Consider the following 17,757-nt stretch of genomic DNA (forward strand, 5'->3'; position numbering starts at 1 on the left):
TTTGACCAAGCCCAACAAATTATGTAGCTGGCCCCGCCGGTGAGCAGTAACATTCAGTGAGGAAAATGACCTCCAATTTTTAGGAACTAGATCCAGGAGGCCCTTATTTTCCTGTAATTGAAAACAATACACTTCTTTTGACTTTATCTTTTTATTTCTCCCTTTCCACAACCAGTAAAAAAAAATACAATCAATGCAAGTACAAGGATCCAATTTACAGAGTGTAAAGAGGGCCATCGCCCCAATCAGGCCCAGCTTATGTATTTACAGAGTGGGGTGTGGGCATAGCTAACAGGGATGGTGAGAAGCCAGCATTATAAAAAATACAAAGATGATCTTTCCTTTACATTTCCAAATTGAGAGCCCCAACCCAAATCACACTGCCATTTGCTATGGAACTTATATAAGCTGTACAGTACATGATTATAAATATGGTGCATAAATGGCTCTGTTAGGGAATTGGTATCTACATGAGGGAAGGGCAGGGCAGGGCTCAGTTGGGTATCCCGACCTATTAAGATGATGGATGGCCTGACCAGGCGGTGGCGCAGTGGATAGAGCATCGGACTGGGATGCGGAGGACCCAGGTTTGAGACCCCAAGGTCGTCAGCTTGAGTGCAGGCTCATCTGGCTTGAGCAAAAAGCTCACCAGCTTGGACCCAAGGTCACTGGCTTGAGCAAGGGGTTACTCTGTCTGCTGAAGGCCCACAGTCAAGGTACATGTGAGAAAGCAATCAATGAACAACTAAGGTGTCGTAACAAAAAACTGATGATGCTTCTCATCTCTCTCCATTTCTGTCTGTCTGTCCCTACCTATCCCTCTCTCTGTCTGTTAAAAAAAAAAAAAAAAGATGATGGATGGATCTTGGAGTGTGGTGGCACCACCCCTCCCCCCAGACTTTGTCCAGACTTGGTTGAAGCTCATTCTCCAGGGAGAATGGGAGGTGAGGAGCAGTGGGGGACAAAGGGGTCAACACAGTGGGGGGCTCTAGAAGGCACAGAAGGCATCTGGGGCAAGAAGAGTACCCTTGGGCCCACAGGCCCTACTGCCGCTTGATCATGGTTCTGGGGAGTCCAGGCAGGCCCTTGTTTCCAACCTGGGGAAAAGCTTGGAGCTCTGTAGGTAGCCAGAGAGCAGGAAATCAAATTCATCTACCTCGGGGAAACGGGAGAATGTCTGGAAAGAGTGTCTGGATGAGTGGATGGGAGCTGACCCAGACAGGCAACCTGCAGAGAGTGAGCGGATAGGTATATAGAACTGTTCCATGCTCAGGGGCTCCCTGGGGCTCAAGGTGGTGGCTGTGGAGGGGACTCAGGACCGGAGTCCGGAGGACTCGATGGGAATGATTTTAATCTGACCAAGTGCAGCACTAGGCTTTAGCTATGACAGTCAATTTGGCTCTCATAATAGCCCAATTCAAAAGAACCCCAGGCCCTTTTAGCAGAAAGACCATCTCTTCCCCAGTGCTCGCCATCGTCCGGCTCTCATCCTCCACCTGCCCAGCTCAGAACAGGGCCGCTCTCCTCCTAGAAAGACGGGGCAACAGGCGAGCCCAAGTGCTTCCTGAGGGCGCTCCCACCCCGGAACCTCGGGGACGCAGCAGGTAAAAGCCTGGACTAGCCGTACCTGCCCCGGTGCGGAAACCTTGATAGGGAAAGTGGGAGCACTGGGCAGAGAAAGGCCCATACCTACGTTCCCCCGAGCGGGGCTGCTCTAGGGCGCGCACGCATGAGAGGCAGCTGCTCTAGTTTGAAGCCAGCCCTCAGTAAAGGAGCATTTTACCACAATAAGAAAAGCATGTGTATATGTGCGCATCTTTGAGATCCTCCCATAAAATTTGCCCTTGGGACTTCAGAAGAGGATGGTTGAAGTCTGAAAATAAATCCTATTGGCCAACCCATCCGTGTGTGGGGGTGGGTGGGTGGGGTCATTTTTCTAGCCAGGCTTCATTGTCTAGGTCTCTTTCTGTACCTTCCCGGGAATGGAAGACCCAGGAAGCAGGGGCGGAGACAAAACAACCGTGCCGGTCGGTACACCGCATGAAGGGGAATGAGAATGAGAGCGAGCGCCAACGCCATGTCTCAGAGAAGTGGAGAAGAGCGTGCAGAACCACAAGGGAGCGCAGCAGACTGGGGGCCCCTCCTCCCGCCTCGGGGCCGCCCCTACAAGGCTGTGCTGCCGGAGCTGGTGTCTGTGGCCGGGGCATCCCCCTGGGACTTGGGGACCCCGTCCTGGGCCTCTCCAATCACGGCCGTGTTACGGAAGCTCTCGGGGACCTTGATGTGGATGTCCTGCTCCTGCGCCTCCTCCGCTTGCTGGCAGCACTTGCAGCAGCGGCAGGACCTGGGGCAGCAGAGCGTGCAGCAGATGCGGCAGCAGACGCGGCAGCAGATGCAGCAGCAGCGTCGCAGGCAGCAGCCGGTGACTATGGAGATCACGTGGTCCCAGGGCCTCAGCGAGTGCAAACACAGGGGCAGGAAGCCCCAGGTCTGGAGCACCTTGGGCAGGACGTGTGGGCAGCGGGACTGCAGGAGCTTCAGCACCACCACCAGAAGGATCACCACAACGACGGGCACCCCCACGCCCACCAGCACTGGCCACCCGGCCAGCGACAGGCCAAACACTGTCAGCGGGACCATGAAGAAGAAGACAACTAGGTAGAAGATGGCAAACCAGCGGTACTTAGCTGAGATGGTGCCCAGCCCCTTGGCCAGGCGGATGGGCAGGCGGGCGAATGGGATTGGGTACCACAGGAGGATGCCTGTGATGTTGAAGAAAAAGTGGCACAGGGCAATCTGCAACACAAGAGATTGGACGGGTGAATGGCATGTCGCATGGTGGGGAGAAGGAAAGTGTCACCTAGCAGACAGAGTCACGGGTTCTCCTTGTCTCCATAGCTCAGCCTAGACGGGACCTGTATTGCCTGAGGGTCTACATGTGACTGGGATTGAGGGGAGGTAGAAACGGGAGGTGACCAGTTGAATGACAGCTCAGTTTTCAGAGCCTGCAGTCCATTAGGCAATCTCTACCAATGAACCTCAGGACTGTGCCCACTGCTAGCCTGGGTCTTGACCCTGCTGTTTCCGGCTGAGCAGTTAAGAGCTGAAAGGCGGAAGGAAAGGCTCACAGCATAGCTGGCTTTCTCGGCTCAATACCCCATTCTGGGGGGTGGGGGGGGGCTGGCGGGGAGAGAGGAGGAAAGATGGTGGCGGCAGCACCAGCAGCGGACATTTATGGTAGACACAATATGGGTGAGACAACTGTTCTAAGCACTTTCTGTGGATTACTTCAAGCCTCAAACGATATCCTACGAGGTGGCAATCAATAGTGCCCCTGTTTGATGTAAGAGGAAATCGAGGCACCGTGAGGTTATACTATTTTCCCAAAGTCAGACAGATGAGAGAGGGTCGAGGTGGGTTTCAAACCCAAGTAGCCTGGCTCCAGAGCCATGTACTGTCTGTCCCCTGTCCTTCCACTATGTGTCACACGCATTCTAGAGGCTTTGGTCTGATATACTAACCACTAACCACGTTTGGCAACTAAGCACTTTGAATGCGGTTACTTCACATTAAGATGTGCTGGAAACATAAAAGACACTGGATTTCAAAGACTTCATCCAGAAGAGACTGTAAAATATCTTACAGTCTTTTAAAATTTTGATTGCAAGGTCATGGGTTTAATAAATACATCATTAAAATTGATCTTCCTGTTTTTTAAAAAAAAAATTTTTTTTTTTAATATGGGGCTACTAAGAAATTTCAATAAATGGGTGACTCAAATTTATATTCTACACTCACATTATATTTCTATTGGACAGCATGGCTTTAGACAGGACAGACCCTCAGATCTTTATAATAATAATAATAATCCTAATGAGATAGGGATGAAGGCTGGGCCACCTGACTGAGGTCATTTAGTGTGTAAATGGCGAGACAAGTATTCAAATGCCAAAGGCCTTCTTGCCCAAGGTCACCCAGCTGTTCCAGGCAAGGCAGAAGAATCACCCCTGGTTCTATTTAACGCCGGGCCCAGGCCAAGTTCCCTAAAAGGGTGGAGGAGACAGAAGTGGGGGGGGGGGTGTCTGTGCTTCCTGAATACTCTACCTCTGTCAAGTAGTCACCCCACCTTTGTTTAAACAACTGCCAGGGATGGGAGTCTCACTACCTCGCTAAGGAGTAGATGTGGCCTTAACTGTGGCTGCTCCTCCACATCCCAGTTTTAGACCTCACAGAGCAACGCTGGCGCCCTGCTAGGAATCGCATGCTCTCCGGACCACAGATGGGGTTGTATCCCACCCACAGAGCCTCTGCCCCCTGCGTTATTTCCTGACCTGGAGTGAGTTCTTCAGGGTATTGCCAGGACTGGCTAAGGCGGCCAGAATGGCGGTGGTGGTGGTGCCAATGTTGGAGCCCAGCGTGAGCGGATACGCCCTCTCGATGGTTATCACGCCGACACCTGTGGGAAACAGCGCTCATCACCTCAGCCCCGGGGAGGACAGGGGATGGCCACAGAGAAGCCGGAGAAACTCACCGATCAGCGGGGTGATAGTGGACGTGAACACCGAGCTGCTCTGCACGATGAAGGTCATGCCTGCCCCCACGAGGATGGCCATGTAGCCGGTCAGCCAGGCAAAGGGAAAGGGGAAATCTGGGAGGCAGAAAGGAGAGATCCTGTCACACCCCTTGTAGGAAGGCATGGCTGGGAGGCCTCGCTGGCGCCCCCACAGGACCTGGGGAGGGGACAGGGAGCGCGCAAAGTGGGGGGGTAGGGGTGGGAGGGGGGACCAGCCAGGGAGCAAGGCCTTCACGGCTCTCTGGAAGTGAGCTGGCTTTCTCAGGACCTTGCAAGCATGCAGTGGGAGCTTGTTCTTGCTCCCCAGTCTCAACCAAACCACCAAGCACCATTTCAAGGATGAGAGGTGCCTTAACCTCGGCTGCTTTTCAAGTTCGAGAGAACAACTCCAGCCTGGCCTGTGGTGGCGCAGTAGATAAAGCGTCGACCTGGAACGCTGAGGTCACCGGTTCAAAACCCTGCACTTGTCTCGTCACAGCACATATGGGAGTTGATGCTTCCTGCTCCTCCCCCCTTTCTCTCTCTCTCCGTCTCTCACTCCATGTGGAGGCTACTGCCAAGTGACAATCTAAAAGGAGGCCCCTGCAGTGGCAACAGGGATGCCATCCCCCAGAAAGCCCCAAATGGGGGGTCAGTGCCCCTACCAGTATTGATGGTCTTCTTGATGACAACAGCCACTTGCCCCTTGAGCACAGAGCCTAGAAGCTTGACGATCAAGATCAGACAGCCACAGAGCACCAGCAGGGAAGTCACCAGCAGGATGATGCCAACAACAAGATCCAGGAGGTTGGCCGTCACAAAGATGTGCTGGCCTGAAGAAGCCATGGGAAGTCCTTATTAGAGGGGCATGGGCCCTCCACCCCCACCCACCCGCACGGCCGCGGACTGCTTTTTATTCCCATCTTATTCCTCTGTCTCACAGTAACGGAATCTCGGTTGTTAGCTACGAGCACCCCAGACGTCTGTCCCAGTGGCGGAGGCTGTGAGTTCTGCTCACATTTAGCAATATTCTCCCGGTAGGTCACATTCTTGATGGTCCAGGTGTGGAAACCATCTGTCCAACAGAAGGAAGGGGACGTGCAGTTCTCAACCGAGGGGACGGTGACGTTCATCTGAGTCTGGATGTCAAACACGAGAAATGGTATGCATCACGTTGGGGAGAGCGTGTGCACCTGTAAGCGTGCTGCACTGTTCCCACGGGTCCCTCCGCAAACGGGAATAGAGGCAGCCAGAGAGAAGCCAAGAAACATGAAAATAATGCCAAGTGGAAATAATGCATCAGTGGCATGGGGTGGGGCAAAGGGCGGTCTCTGTCCTACTGCAGTCTGTCTGTCCACCCAGCATTCAAGGGCTGATTGTTATGGACTCTTCCCCAGCCAGTTTTGATTTTTCAGGAGTCCCCAATTTTTGTTTTTCCATCCTTTCTATTTGCCCACTTTGAAAGAAGTTGCCTAAAGTACAGACACAAGAGTTCACCAGGCCCTGGCTGGGAAGCTTAGTTGCTTAGAGCATCGTCCTGACACAGCAAGGTTGTGGGATCGATCCTCAGTCAGGGCACATGCAAGAATCAACCAATGAATGCATAAATAAGTGGAACAAACGATGTTTCTGTCTCTCTCTCTCCCTTCCTTTCTCTCTCTAAAAACAATATATACAATTAAAAAAAAAAGTTTGCCCGCATAGCAATATTCTTAGAAACTTACCACGTTGGTAAAAGTTTTGCACCAAATCTTGATCAGACTCTTGTTTTGAGCTGCTGCATCATTCATTGCAATCTGGTTGATAACTTTTTTATCCAGCTGAGGAAGGCAATAGACAAGAGAGTCAGCACATGCTCAGAGCTGAGGCGGCAGGGACACACCAGGGCTGCTGTAAACAGGAGCTCTGAGGACTGGAACAGACTGCGAGGGCCTGCAGTGGTGAGCTGGGACTCACCCTCTCCACTTCCACAGGGGAACCCAGCACCCAGACACCAGCAAGTGCTTGATAAATAAACGAATGGTCAGGTGAACAGTGGGTTGGCATTGAGAAAGCGTGTAGGCATTCACCGGATGACTGAACAACAGGGTCCACCACACGAGTGTGAAAGGGCAAGGTCTAAGCTGGGCAACAGTCACAAAGCCTTCTTTCATTTTAATGGTATGGACAGACCCTGATGACCAGAGGGGTGAGGTGGGAGGGAAGGGTAGTAATCTTTCTATTTTGGCTAGAAGTAGAAACCTTCACCAGTGAGCCCAGTGATGCTGAAGTCTGGAGGGGGAACAACGTGGCCCCCAGGTCCAGTGGGCAGCGTTTGCGTCTTGAGAAGCACTCGCCACCTCCTGCCCCCTCCTTCAACATGACATGCATGTTTAAGTCAAGGAAACAAAAAAGGCCAATTACTCTACTAGGGTTCCCAGCTCTGCTTCCCTCGGCCTTTTTCAGAGGCAGCGGTAGCAGTGTTTGGCGGCCGCCGTCCGTCCCCGGTGGGGCTGGGCAGAGGGCGAGGGCGTGGCACCTTCCCTTTCAGAAGGAATTCGGGGGGCTACCTGGATAATCCGCTTTGTGAAGGGGTCCGTAATGACTTTTAGGAGTGCTGGGGCATCTTCTCCGTTTCGGAAGTGGAAGGACTCTACCACCAGGTTGGTCAGGATCTCCAGGTAGTGGGTGGTGGCCTCCACGGGCAGGAGCACCAGCACGGAGAGCCAGTTGAAGAAGTCATGGACGGTGGCCCCAGCAAAAGCCCTGCAGAAGGGGACCCCACCCCAGCAAGGTCAATCTGTTTAAATATCCCAAACAGGGCTGAGCAAGGTCAGTTATATTCCTACGTGCAGGCACCTCCAGAGATGGTATGTTTATTATTTCATAGGTTATCCAGGGGCAAAAATTTGTGTAGCATTGAAGAGAATCCAAAATCTGGAATAACAAAACCTAGAATCCCAGCCATGCCCCTCAGTGAAGTGACTGAACCTCTTCGCACTTCTACGTGTATTCAGTGGGGTGCAGGAAAGCCCACTCGGCTTCCTGAGAAGACCAGACGGGCAAACACCCTGGAAAGTGTGTGGTAGTGTTTCGTCAGGGACCAAAGGAGGAGGGGGGGTGTTTGCTGGCCTCCTAGCCCGCCTGCAAGGCTGTCTGCCGGACCCACACAGCACAAGCATCACGGACACAGGCTGAAAACGCTCTAACTTAGGAAGTAAAAAGTCTGTCGCTTGTTAGAAGAAAGGCCAGGAAATGTGCTTAATTTTTACATTAACCTTTTGGAAGAAAGAGGTTCCCTTTGCTTGGATCCAATGTGCCCCATTTTCTTTTTCTTTCTTTCCTTTTTTTTTTAGAGAGTCAGAGAGAGCGACAAATAGGGACAGACAGACAGGAACGAAGAGAGATGAGAAGCATCAATCATCAGTTTTTCATTGCGCATTGCGACACCTTAGTTGTTCATTGATTGCTTTCTCATATGTGCCTTGACTGCGGGCCTTCAGCAGACTGAGTAACCCCTTGCTCGAGCCAGTGACCTTGGGTCCAAGCTGGTGAGTGAGCTTTTTGCTCAAGCCAGATGAGCCCACGCTCAAGCTGGCGACCTCGGGGTCTCAAACCTGGGTCTTCCGTATCCCAGTCCAACGCTCTATCTACTGCACTACCACCTGGTCAGGCCCATTTTCTTTCTTTAAAAAAAAAAAAATTAGTATTGATTTTAGAGAGAGAGGAAGGGGGAGAGAGAGACAGACAACCAGAAACATCAATCTGTTCCTGTACATGCCCTGACCGGGGATTGAACCCATAAACCTTGCATATCAGAACAATGTCCTAACCAACTGAGCTACCCGGCCAGGGCCCAACATGCCCCATTTTCATCTTATGCATCCACAAAACTACATTTTGCTTTTCACTGGCAGGCAAGTAAAATACAAAGAAAATGTGGCATGGGTTGAGCTGGCCAAGAATGGAAGCTTCAGGTTTATAATTATTTCTGACTGAGCAAGACAGTAAATCCTCGTTTTAACTACACCATGCAGCAGGTGAGCTTCTGGCGAAGGCTTGTGTTTAGAGAGCCCTGACTCTGTGCCAGGCACCTTGCTGAGTATTTACCCGTACAGGTGTGTTTACTGCTTTAGACATCACAGCGGGGATGCCGTTATTATCCCTGCTACGCAGACTGGGGGGGCTGATTAAGCCTGTGATCTTTACCCTCGGCTGCAGTTCACTGCGGCCAGTAATAAGTGATCCAGGAATGACAAGCATATCCTCATTGGCCCTTTCAAGGTAGTTACGACAACCTGGCCAAAACCAATGGGCCTGGTGGTGGCAAGGGCTGGTTCTGAGCATCCTACCTTCTGAACACTTTCCGGTCTCCCGCCTGCATGAGCGCCACCAGGGTGTTGGTGATCGAGGTCCCAATGTTGGCTCCCATGATGATGGGGATGGCGGCCCGCACCGTGAGCACTGGAGCGTAGGAAACAGTCCGTTAGCAAGGCAGCTGGCCAGGTTCCCGAGGCGACCCAGGCTGGCCGAGCTCATCAGGCCCCCAGGCCCTGAGAGCAGCCATTCCCAGCCTCTGGACGCTGCACCTCGACTTGAACCTGGTCAGAGTTCACCATAGCAATGGGCACCTGGACCAAAAGGAGCTTTTAGCACACAATTTCAGGGAGTCCACAGACCCCAAGAAGCCCTAATTTAAAAGTACTTTTCTGAATTCTTCAGCTGTAAGGCCCCCTGAAAGGAGACCAGAAAACGATGTTGACAGACTTGTGTATTTATTATGGCAAATTCCCGGCAGTATAATTTCTTTTTCTAACAAAATTAGTATATTGCCACCATATCCTGGCATAGGCAAGTCAAGTATTTTAAAGAAGTAATACCTTTTTCTAATTTGGCCCAGAAAAGGCTCTAGTTAATTTTGGCTAACAGGCTATTTGGGGCTGAAAATTCACAGGTCCCACTTAAGGGGTCTGCCTCACTAAGCCAGGGCAAACATCAGGTAGGTTCAAGTTTAGAATGCTTCCCAGGCTCAACTGCCCCCAAACCGATGTGTGATGTGATTAGATGTCTTTATTCTTAGCGCTGAGCAGTGATGGAAACACTCATCTTTGCTGTTCAATTTGGCAGCTGCTAGCCACCGCTGACTACCGACTCCTTATAATATCGCTCGTGCGACTCAGCAACTGAGCTCTATATTTTAAACTGAAATCAATGAAGGTTAAGTAGAATTAAACAGCCCATATGGCGAGTGGCTGCTGGACTAGGCAGTACTGCTCCAGGTGAGTCAGGCATCAGGGTCTATTCTCAGACTCAGCTATGGAACTAGGAGCAGGAGGCTGCCTGCGACCCAGAGTGGAACAGCACGTCAGGGCCGGGCAAGGTAGGAAGGTGATGGTGACAAGCCTGGGCACAGTCAGGGTAAACCTCAGGCTCCCGGCTGCGAAGGGAGACGCCTGGACTGTGTCTGGGCTCACGAGTGTCGGACTCACGCGAGGAGGCCACCATGCTGACGACGATGGATGTGGAGGTGCTGGAGCTCTGCACCATGACCGTCACCAGCACCCCGATCACCAGCCCCGCCAGAGGGTTGGACAGAACAGAGTTGTTGTTGAAGAACTTCCCGGCCACTTTTCCTGGGGGGGGGGGGGGACATGGCCACATGATAAGGGGTTAGGTGGGCACTGGTCCCTGTGGCATCATGAATCCTCATGCAGTTTCCCTGTACTGTCCTGAGGCCCTGAGACAGGCCCTACCCACCCGCAGACCCCGTCCCCCAAGCCTCCACCCTGCAACCTCCCTCCCTTCCACCAGAAATGCCTGGTTTCTGTGTCACCCAGATCTGAGTTTGAATTTCGTTACGCCGATTACAGGCTGGGAACCTGAGGGTCTCTCTGAGCCTACGTCCTCTCTACAAATGGGAAGGGCTTTGAGAAAGGATGTTGAAGACAGTGCCCCCTGAAAATGCCTGTTGCCGGGAGGCACTCAAAGTGCTAGCTATCAGTGTCATTACCCATTTTGGGTACAAAGGTGACCGATTGTATGGTGATGTCACTTCTGGGTCCCTATCACACTGAACACATGCTCAGCCCTGGATGAAGATTATTCCCCCAGGCCAGGGACCCTTTTCTCTTTGCGGTACAGAACTGGCCATGGCCTTGGCTCCTGGCCTAAGCCACCTACGCCAGTCCTAAGACTGCTCCAGGCCTCAGTTTCCCCTCTGAAAAACAGGAGATGACCTGAGGTAGCTTCCAGTCCTAAAATGCAGCTGGAGAGGGCTGGCTGCGTTGTGAGGGTCTAAACCAAACGGGAATGCCCCCCACCTCCAGCCCCTGACCCTCTCCCCATACCTCCGACCAGCTGGAAGGCACTGCTGAGGACGTCCAAGGAGCACACGAACAAGTAGAGGAAGCCCAGAAGCAGAATGAGCTTCCCAATCCCTTGGGAAACACACAGAACCTTCCCTTTGGTGTCTCGCTCTGGGGGAGCAGAAGAGGCAGGAAGGCTTTCAGTGTCTGAAACCCCGAGGGGTTTGGCAATGAGCTCAGAACCACACCACCCCCTACCCTCCAGCTAGGGGGCTGTGAGTTCTTATGGACGGTGAGGCTCAGAGATGGTAGGCAGCCATGGTCACAGTTTCAAAGTAATTACCACTATAGTTCACTTAGGTGAAACCCGTGGTGAGCCCTGGCCGGGTAGTTCAATTGGTTAGAGCATCATCCCGATACTCCAAGGTTGTGGGTTCAATCCCCAGTTAGGGCACATACAAGAGTCAACCAATGAATGCATGGATGGGTGGTATAACAAATCGATGTTTCTCTCTCTCGAAACAAAAAAGAATCAATAAAAATAGAAATCATGAAGTGTCTTTATAGGATTTGCATTTGGAAGGAGGGTTGCTGTGTAGTCTGGGGACAAGCAAACCAGGCTCCATGCTCAGCTGAACAGGTGTCACTGGGAGGCAGTGAAGAGCACTTACCACCTCCCCAGTGTGAGGTCAGAGAGGACGACTCTTCTAAGCACCTTCTGCAGAGCAGACTCTTTTCTAGAACGTGGCTGCAGAGCAGCAATCACCCGGGGAGGGCCTGGACAATGCTGCATCCCGGATAGCTACTATCTCCACTCTTGAAGGGGCTCTCACCTCCTCCCTTCCAGCTCCCTTCCCTCCCCAGCACTGCGACCCACAGGCAGACCTTACACGCTGCCCCAGGAAGAGAAGGGCAGCACTTCCTTGCCCAGCTATTCTGGCTGTCCCGTCTCTGTCCTCCGGAAGCCTGTCTGATGCCCACATGCAGGTGAGGGGACCCTCACCGAGGAGCTCTCAGAGCCGGGAGCTTAGCTGTTCACTGCCACAGCTATAGCCCGGGACAGTACCCAGGGCCCGCCCGGTTGGCCCGCAGTGGCTTATCAGGACAGTGCTGTGTCTGGCCTGGTTATAACCCCAGCATTGGCACATTTGCTGAATGAATGAACGAAAGCAAGAAGAAATGATTCCCCAGTCACCACACTGGGCTTTGACTCTCCTCCCAGACTGTCGGTGACAAGCCTAGCCAGGACCTTTGTCCAAAGAGCATAGGGACCGTGGAGAAGGAGCTGATACTGTAAAGGCAATGAGCTCCACCCCTTGCCGGTCTCATTTTCACCTGACCACCTGACCCCCTTGTGCTTTAGTTCGGGTAGGTCCCAGGGGTCTTCCACGTCGGTGGGCTCCTCGGTGGGCTCTTCTATCAGGGCCACGGTGGAGTGGGATGGCAGAAGCTCAATCTTGGTCACAGAGGTCCCGGTGTCATCTGCCCAAACAAACAAAGGCCAGGAGAAAGGAGGAATCAAGCCTGTGTCCCCCGGAGTCCCCACAGGAGCCCCATCGGGGGCTGGAAGAGAGGCACTCACTTTTCTCAGTCTCTTTAAGCTTCTCAGCTGTGGTCCCTTCGATGTATTTACTGGGGTTGGGCTGGGCATTTTCCACCTCAGGCCAAGGAGCCATGGTCTGTGGGTAGGAAAACAGGGTTCAGAGAAGCAGCCACTGAAAGGAGGTGCATTCGGTTGTCATGACGGGGAGAACCAGCAGCCACAGGATTTGGGGGGGTGGACGAGTGTTGCACTTACACCTTCCAAGTGTGGTCTCTTACACACCCTATTACACTCCTCTATCGGCCTTCTTCAACCACTCACCCAGGTGTCACTAGACCGACCACTTCTTACAGTGTTCTCCCATGCTAGCCTCAAATCCATCCATTGAGCCACCTTTGACTTCCCCAACTTCTGTCTGGGCCTCTGTCTGGACTGTCCCCTTCAGGGAGAAAGCAGATGCAAATGAGCCATCTTTATCACAGAATGCCAAGTCCTCACGACCCCCCGAGGGGCCCCCCGGCAGACTGGACATATCTCTCATATGCATCCTACCTGCTTTACCAACCCTCGGGTCTTCTGTGAGAAGCATGACCTACTGGACCTAGTTCCAATCTCAGAGGTACCCCTTACGGTGGAAGTGTGTCTACTCAAGTCCCTTTATGCCTCTGAATATAAAGTGTTGGTTTCCCCAGGTAGACAAAGGGGATGATGCTTCACCTTTTGCAGGGTTCTGAGATCAATAGGTGATGCCTAGGGCACTGCCTGGCACCAAGCAGACATCCAGCAAACAGTAGCAGTTACTACTATGCCGTGCTGCCTGCATTGACGGCCCTTGGTCAGAATCCCGTTCTTCCCAGCCTTTGGTAGAGACTTCCTCATAACCCACTTTATTAACAAAGCCTTTCTCAGATGGAGCGGAAGTGTGGCTCATGACACACCTGGAAGTCCACCCCTTGCGGTCCTTGTCCTCTGACACACATCCAAACGACGGGAACAAACAATTCATAGAAGAGGAAGTACACAAGTGGCTACAAATGAGTTCAGCCTCATTAGTAAACTAAAAAATGTGCAGATTAAAAAGTTTCTTAAATCAAACTTTTTGTATAATGTGCTGTGCTGGAGAAGATGCAGTGAAATGAGCACAGCAGGAAATGTCGGGAAACAGTTGGCAAAATGTCTAAAGAGCCTTACGTTGCCCATAAATCTCCAACCCAGTCATTTCACTTCTAAGAAGTAGAAATCGTGGAATATTTCCTCTAAGGAAGTCAAAACACCTGCTTTGCACTGATCATGTCTCTGAAGAGGGTTTCCCAGAACCTGGGTTTTCCCCATTTCTTACAGGGATCTATTCCCTGCTTACCTAAATGCAAACACTACCAAAGAGAGGGGCTTTGGCTAGCTCATCCCTGCACCTCAGGGCCTGCAGCTCTGCCCGGCACACTGGCCATGCCCAGCAAACGTTTGCTGGCTGAATGAACGTGCTGCAGACCAAAGGACCTTTGCTGTGCTGTCACTAGAAGTTTGAATGTAAAACAGGGAGATTAACTAGGGTACATCCCTGTAGTGTAGCAGCATGCCACTAAAGAGGTTATACAGAATCACCAAAAAAAATTTGTTAAATAAAGTGTGAATAAAAGGCACTCTTTCGTCCCCTTCACAGCATTTCAATAAGGATCTAGAAATGTTTCATAGGGTTCAGAGTGGGTGGTGGAATTGGGTGGCTTTTATCTTCTTCCATCTGAAATGTCTAAATTTTAAGAGCTACAGCCCAACCTCAAAGTCCAGAGGTACCTGCAATGTCACTGTTGCTCATATTGATAAAGCTAGGAGTTACAAGAAGCTGATTCTGAGTCCCCATCATGACTTGGTTTTGCCCAAGTACATTTCCCCCTGCAACTAACTGCAAAGCATGGCGTGTACTTCTGTGGTCGCAGGGAACACCCTGCAGAAGAGGAGACACTGAATGGGCCACAGGGATGGGGCCTGCCTCTGGGGCCACTGCTCCAAGGGGCAAGGAAGACACGGGCCTGTCTGGGAGCCGCTTCCCTGGGGAGGAACTCAGAGGACTAGCAGAAGTCCTTGGACCTTTGGGTCCCGCCGAAGGCTTTCTCCCAGCCTCACGCCGCTGATCCAGCTGTTCCCTCTCCCTGCTTCCCCAAGGCCACACTCACTCCAGCATACCCTGGTCCCTGCCAGAGGAGCAGAGAAGGGAGAGTCAAGCATCCCTCTGAGTAGTTCTTATACCCAGAAAGGTGTCTTTCATGCCCAGGCACGAGATTAGGGTTACGATCACACATCTGCTCCCTGCCACTGGTCCCTACAACTGAGCTGGCTGTGCGGATGGCCATTTGACTCAACTTCCTGCATGTCCCCTTGTACCCAATGCCAAGAGGAGCTCTTGCAGGCTAAGGAGTGGAAACTCCTTGGTTCTTCTCGGACCTGGTAGCAGGGCACCTGGCAGGGCACCTGACCCGTTGTTTGGGCCTCTCCAACCCGGACCTGTCCTGGGGCCGGGTGTGCTCAGCCCAAGTACATCTGAACAAGTGGGAAGAGGCTCGAGGCCACATCCTGCAGAGAGACCGAGACACCCACACATTCTCCCCCAGGCGGCGGCCCTCAGGAGCATAGGGAGGACGCCGCGGAGCCGGGCATGTGCCAGAGCACTGTGCCTTCTGCACAAACGAGCCCCTTGAATCTCACACGCACTTTCCAATTTCTGTACATTGACTGTACGTGTTTATACCTTGGTCCCAATGTCAGGAGGAAGCCGGGGCACAAGAAACCTAACTCCGCACTACGCCTTCAGAGACAGTGCAGACTCAGGCAGCCTGACTCCACTGTTCTCAAGCAGTATTTCCTTAGACTTTGAATAAAACCACCAAGACTTCAAATTCCCAGAGGGTGATAGCTACTCCTTCAGCCATCCGAAGGCAAAATAACCCCAGAGGACACGGTAAAGGTAGGAGGGGGATGTCTGGGACAGGGGACAGGGAACCTATTGGCCTGGGTTTTATGCTGCCAGAGTGGCTTTAGTTTAAACCTTTAATATGCACTAATAGGATTTTTAAAAGACAATTACCTTCTCTTTGAACTAGGGGTGGGGCCCTTACCAAACCACCCGCCAGTGCCCCTTTCATTTGTATTTGCGAAATCGTAAATAAATCCTGTAATTAATATATAGCGATATCATTTATGCATTGCACTGGGGGGGTTAAAAGGGCTAACTTATAAAAATAAACATTGAAAATACATTTCAATCTTTTTGTAGTCCTCTTTTTACACTCTTGCATTTTAAAAGTTCACTGGGATGAATGAACTCACTGGGAGATCCTAATAGTACTTACTCCCTGCTGACAGGGCCATTCTGTCCCCAGGGTGGAGGTGGGAGGAGGGGGGTGAGGAACAGGGTAGTGGTAGTGGGGAGGAGGGAGGTGGCTGTTTTCTTCCATCAATTGAACTCAGGCTATTTCTGTCAACGTTCATCTAACAGCAATAATCCAGATGCCCTCCCACCACTGGGGGCTTCTTTTAATGAGCTGGTCGAGTGCTTTGGGACGCCTTTCTTACCACCAGTTCCCAGCGTTATATAAAAATAGGAGATCATTATCAGCTGTTTAGCTGGCACAGACGAAGAGACTCAAACACCCTGACCCGTCTGAAACAATGGTCTCCTAGCAGGCACAACTTTGCAAGAATATACAACAAAGAACAGGTTAACGAACTCCAGTGCAGGGCTAACACAGAAATCTCTTGGTGAATCTAAACAGGGAGGGAGAGAGGATTCCCAGGGATGCATTCCACAAGCTGCCCCCATGAAATTCACGTTGGCCGAAGCTGCCTCCTGGCTAATTGTTCACCTCAGTGCCAGCTTCCCAGGGCAGGAGTCTGCCCCCAGGGATCTGAGGACCAAATTAACTCCATTCCACCAACCGCCTTCTTTATAGCCTGGAGATTCTCGCCCCCACCCCCACCCCCAACAAAGCTGCACCTGTGCCCATCTCCTGGTAAGCCTTTTTCCCGGCCGGCTGGCCTGGTCCCCCCAAAACACTGAACAAGGGTGGGCTCTGTTCTCCCGAGAAGCAGAAGGGCAGGCCAGCCCTCTGCTGATTCAGGCCGCCTACCCTGATGGGCCCAACAGGTTAGGACTGCATTTTGCAGTCACTTTAGATAAAGAACTCAGCACGTGAAAGTCATGCTGTGTTGGGGGTAAGGGTATGCAGCATTGGACAGCCACACAAACCTCGAATTTCCAACTCAGGCAAATCTCCTAGAGGATTCTGTTCTTGTAAAGAGGGGAAAGCTGAGGCCCAGGGGCTCAGAGACCTGCTTTGGGCCACACAGCTAATTAGTAACTAAAAAGACTACCCAGCTCTCCTGATTCCCACGTGGTATTTCATTCCCCACCACACACCCCGTTTTTTCCTCCCAAACCCACAAATCCCCAAGTGTGTCTCACTAACACTGCCTGTAGCAATAATGTAGTCATAGGAGTCGTAATAACAGCAATAGCAGTAACACTAAGGAAAAAATATCTGAAAATGTGGAGGTTTATTACTGTTTCCTCTCTTTCGCAGCCCAAAGCCAAGCCAAGTTCCTTGAGGTCTGCATCGAGGGCTATCTAAGAGAGTTAAGGAAATTAAAAGTAAATCAAGGTTCTTTCAAGAGTGAGATGGGAGCAGGAAGCGCCCTTGCGGCAGCAGCAGCAGCGGCGACGGTACTCACCAGCGCTCCGAGCGCAGGTAATGGACTGAAGGAGGCGCCCAGGTGGAGCGCAGCGGCGGGTATATATAGCCAAGGTGTTGCGCAAAGAGGCGGGCGGCAGGGGCTATCACCACGCCCCGCGCACATTCCAGGACCGCCTGCCGCCGCGCCGGGGCACTGCCTACCTGCCGGCTTAATGAGCCCTTCGTGACCTCGCCCGCCCGCCGCGCGGAGGACAGAGAGGCGGCCTGGTTGCGCGGAGAAATCTCAGCCTTTTCCTGGCGTCTGAAGGGCTGCGAACGTGCCCGCGCCCCGTGCGCCCCGGCCCGCGGCTGGCACGCTCCGCTGCGCCCCAACGCGGGCCGCGAAACATCCCAGTACACAGTACATGGCCGCTGGTGGGGCTCCCGCTTTCCACGTTTCCCTCCCCAAGGATCCGAAAATTCTAATTTAGCTCTCCTCTGGAGCCCAAAATGTCCCGTAAAACCCCAGGGACAAAACCTTTCCAGACAAAGCCAGGATTGTTCGGCCTTATCAGTCTTGGGATGCTTTCTGCTTTAGTATCCCAGACTCAGCAGTAGACACTGGAGCCCTGGGTCTGCGATAGGACAGCGCTCGGTGGGCCAGGCTGAGGAAGGGGAGGGGGCTGCCCTCACCAGGAAGAAAGCTTCGCCGGA

The 17,757-nt window shown here is 52.3% G+C and overlaps 1 protein-coding gene across 1 annotated transcript; it reads right to left on the reverse strand.

Annotated features, from left to right (window-relative positions):
• Positions 1–153: 153 nt before the first annotated feature.
• SLC34A2 (solute carrier family 34 member 2) lies at positions 154–17,153 on the reverse strand. The gene is made up of 13 exons (XM_066232444.1): positions 17,102–17,153; positions 12,419–12,515; positions 12,172–12,318; positions 10,879–11,007; positions 10,021–10,164; positions 8,884–8,995; positions 7,102–7,297; positions 6,277–6,372; positions 5,571–5,691; positions 5,218–5,385; positions 4,532–4,648; positions 4,332–4,456; positions 154–2,796 (listed from the first exon to the last, which is right to left on the reverse strand). Exons 2-13 carry the CDS (start codon positions 12,510–12,512, stop codon positions 2,164–2,166), a joined length of 2,082 nt encoding a protein of 693 aa, XP_066088541.1. The 5' UTR covers positions 12,513–12,515; positions 17,102–17,153; the 3' UTR covers positions 154–2,163.
• Positions 17,154–17,757: the final 604 nt, after the last annotated feature.

This window comes from Saccopteryx bilineata, chromosome 5, assembly GCF_036850765.1.
Source record: "Saccopteryx bilineata isolate mSacBil1 chromosome 5, mSacBil1_pri_phased_curated, whole genome shotgun sequence".
Lineage (NCBI taxonomy): Eukaryota > Metazoa > Chordata > Mammalia > Chiroptera > Emballonuridae > Saccopteryx > Saccopteryx bilineata.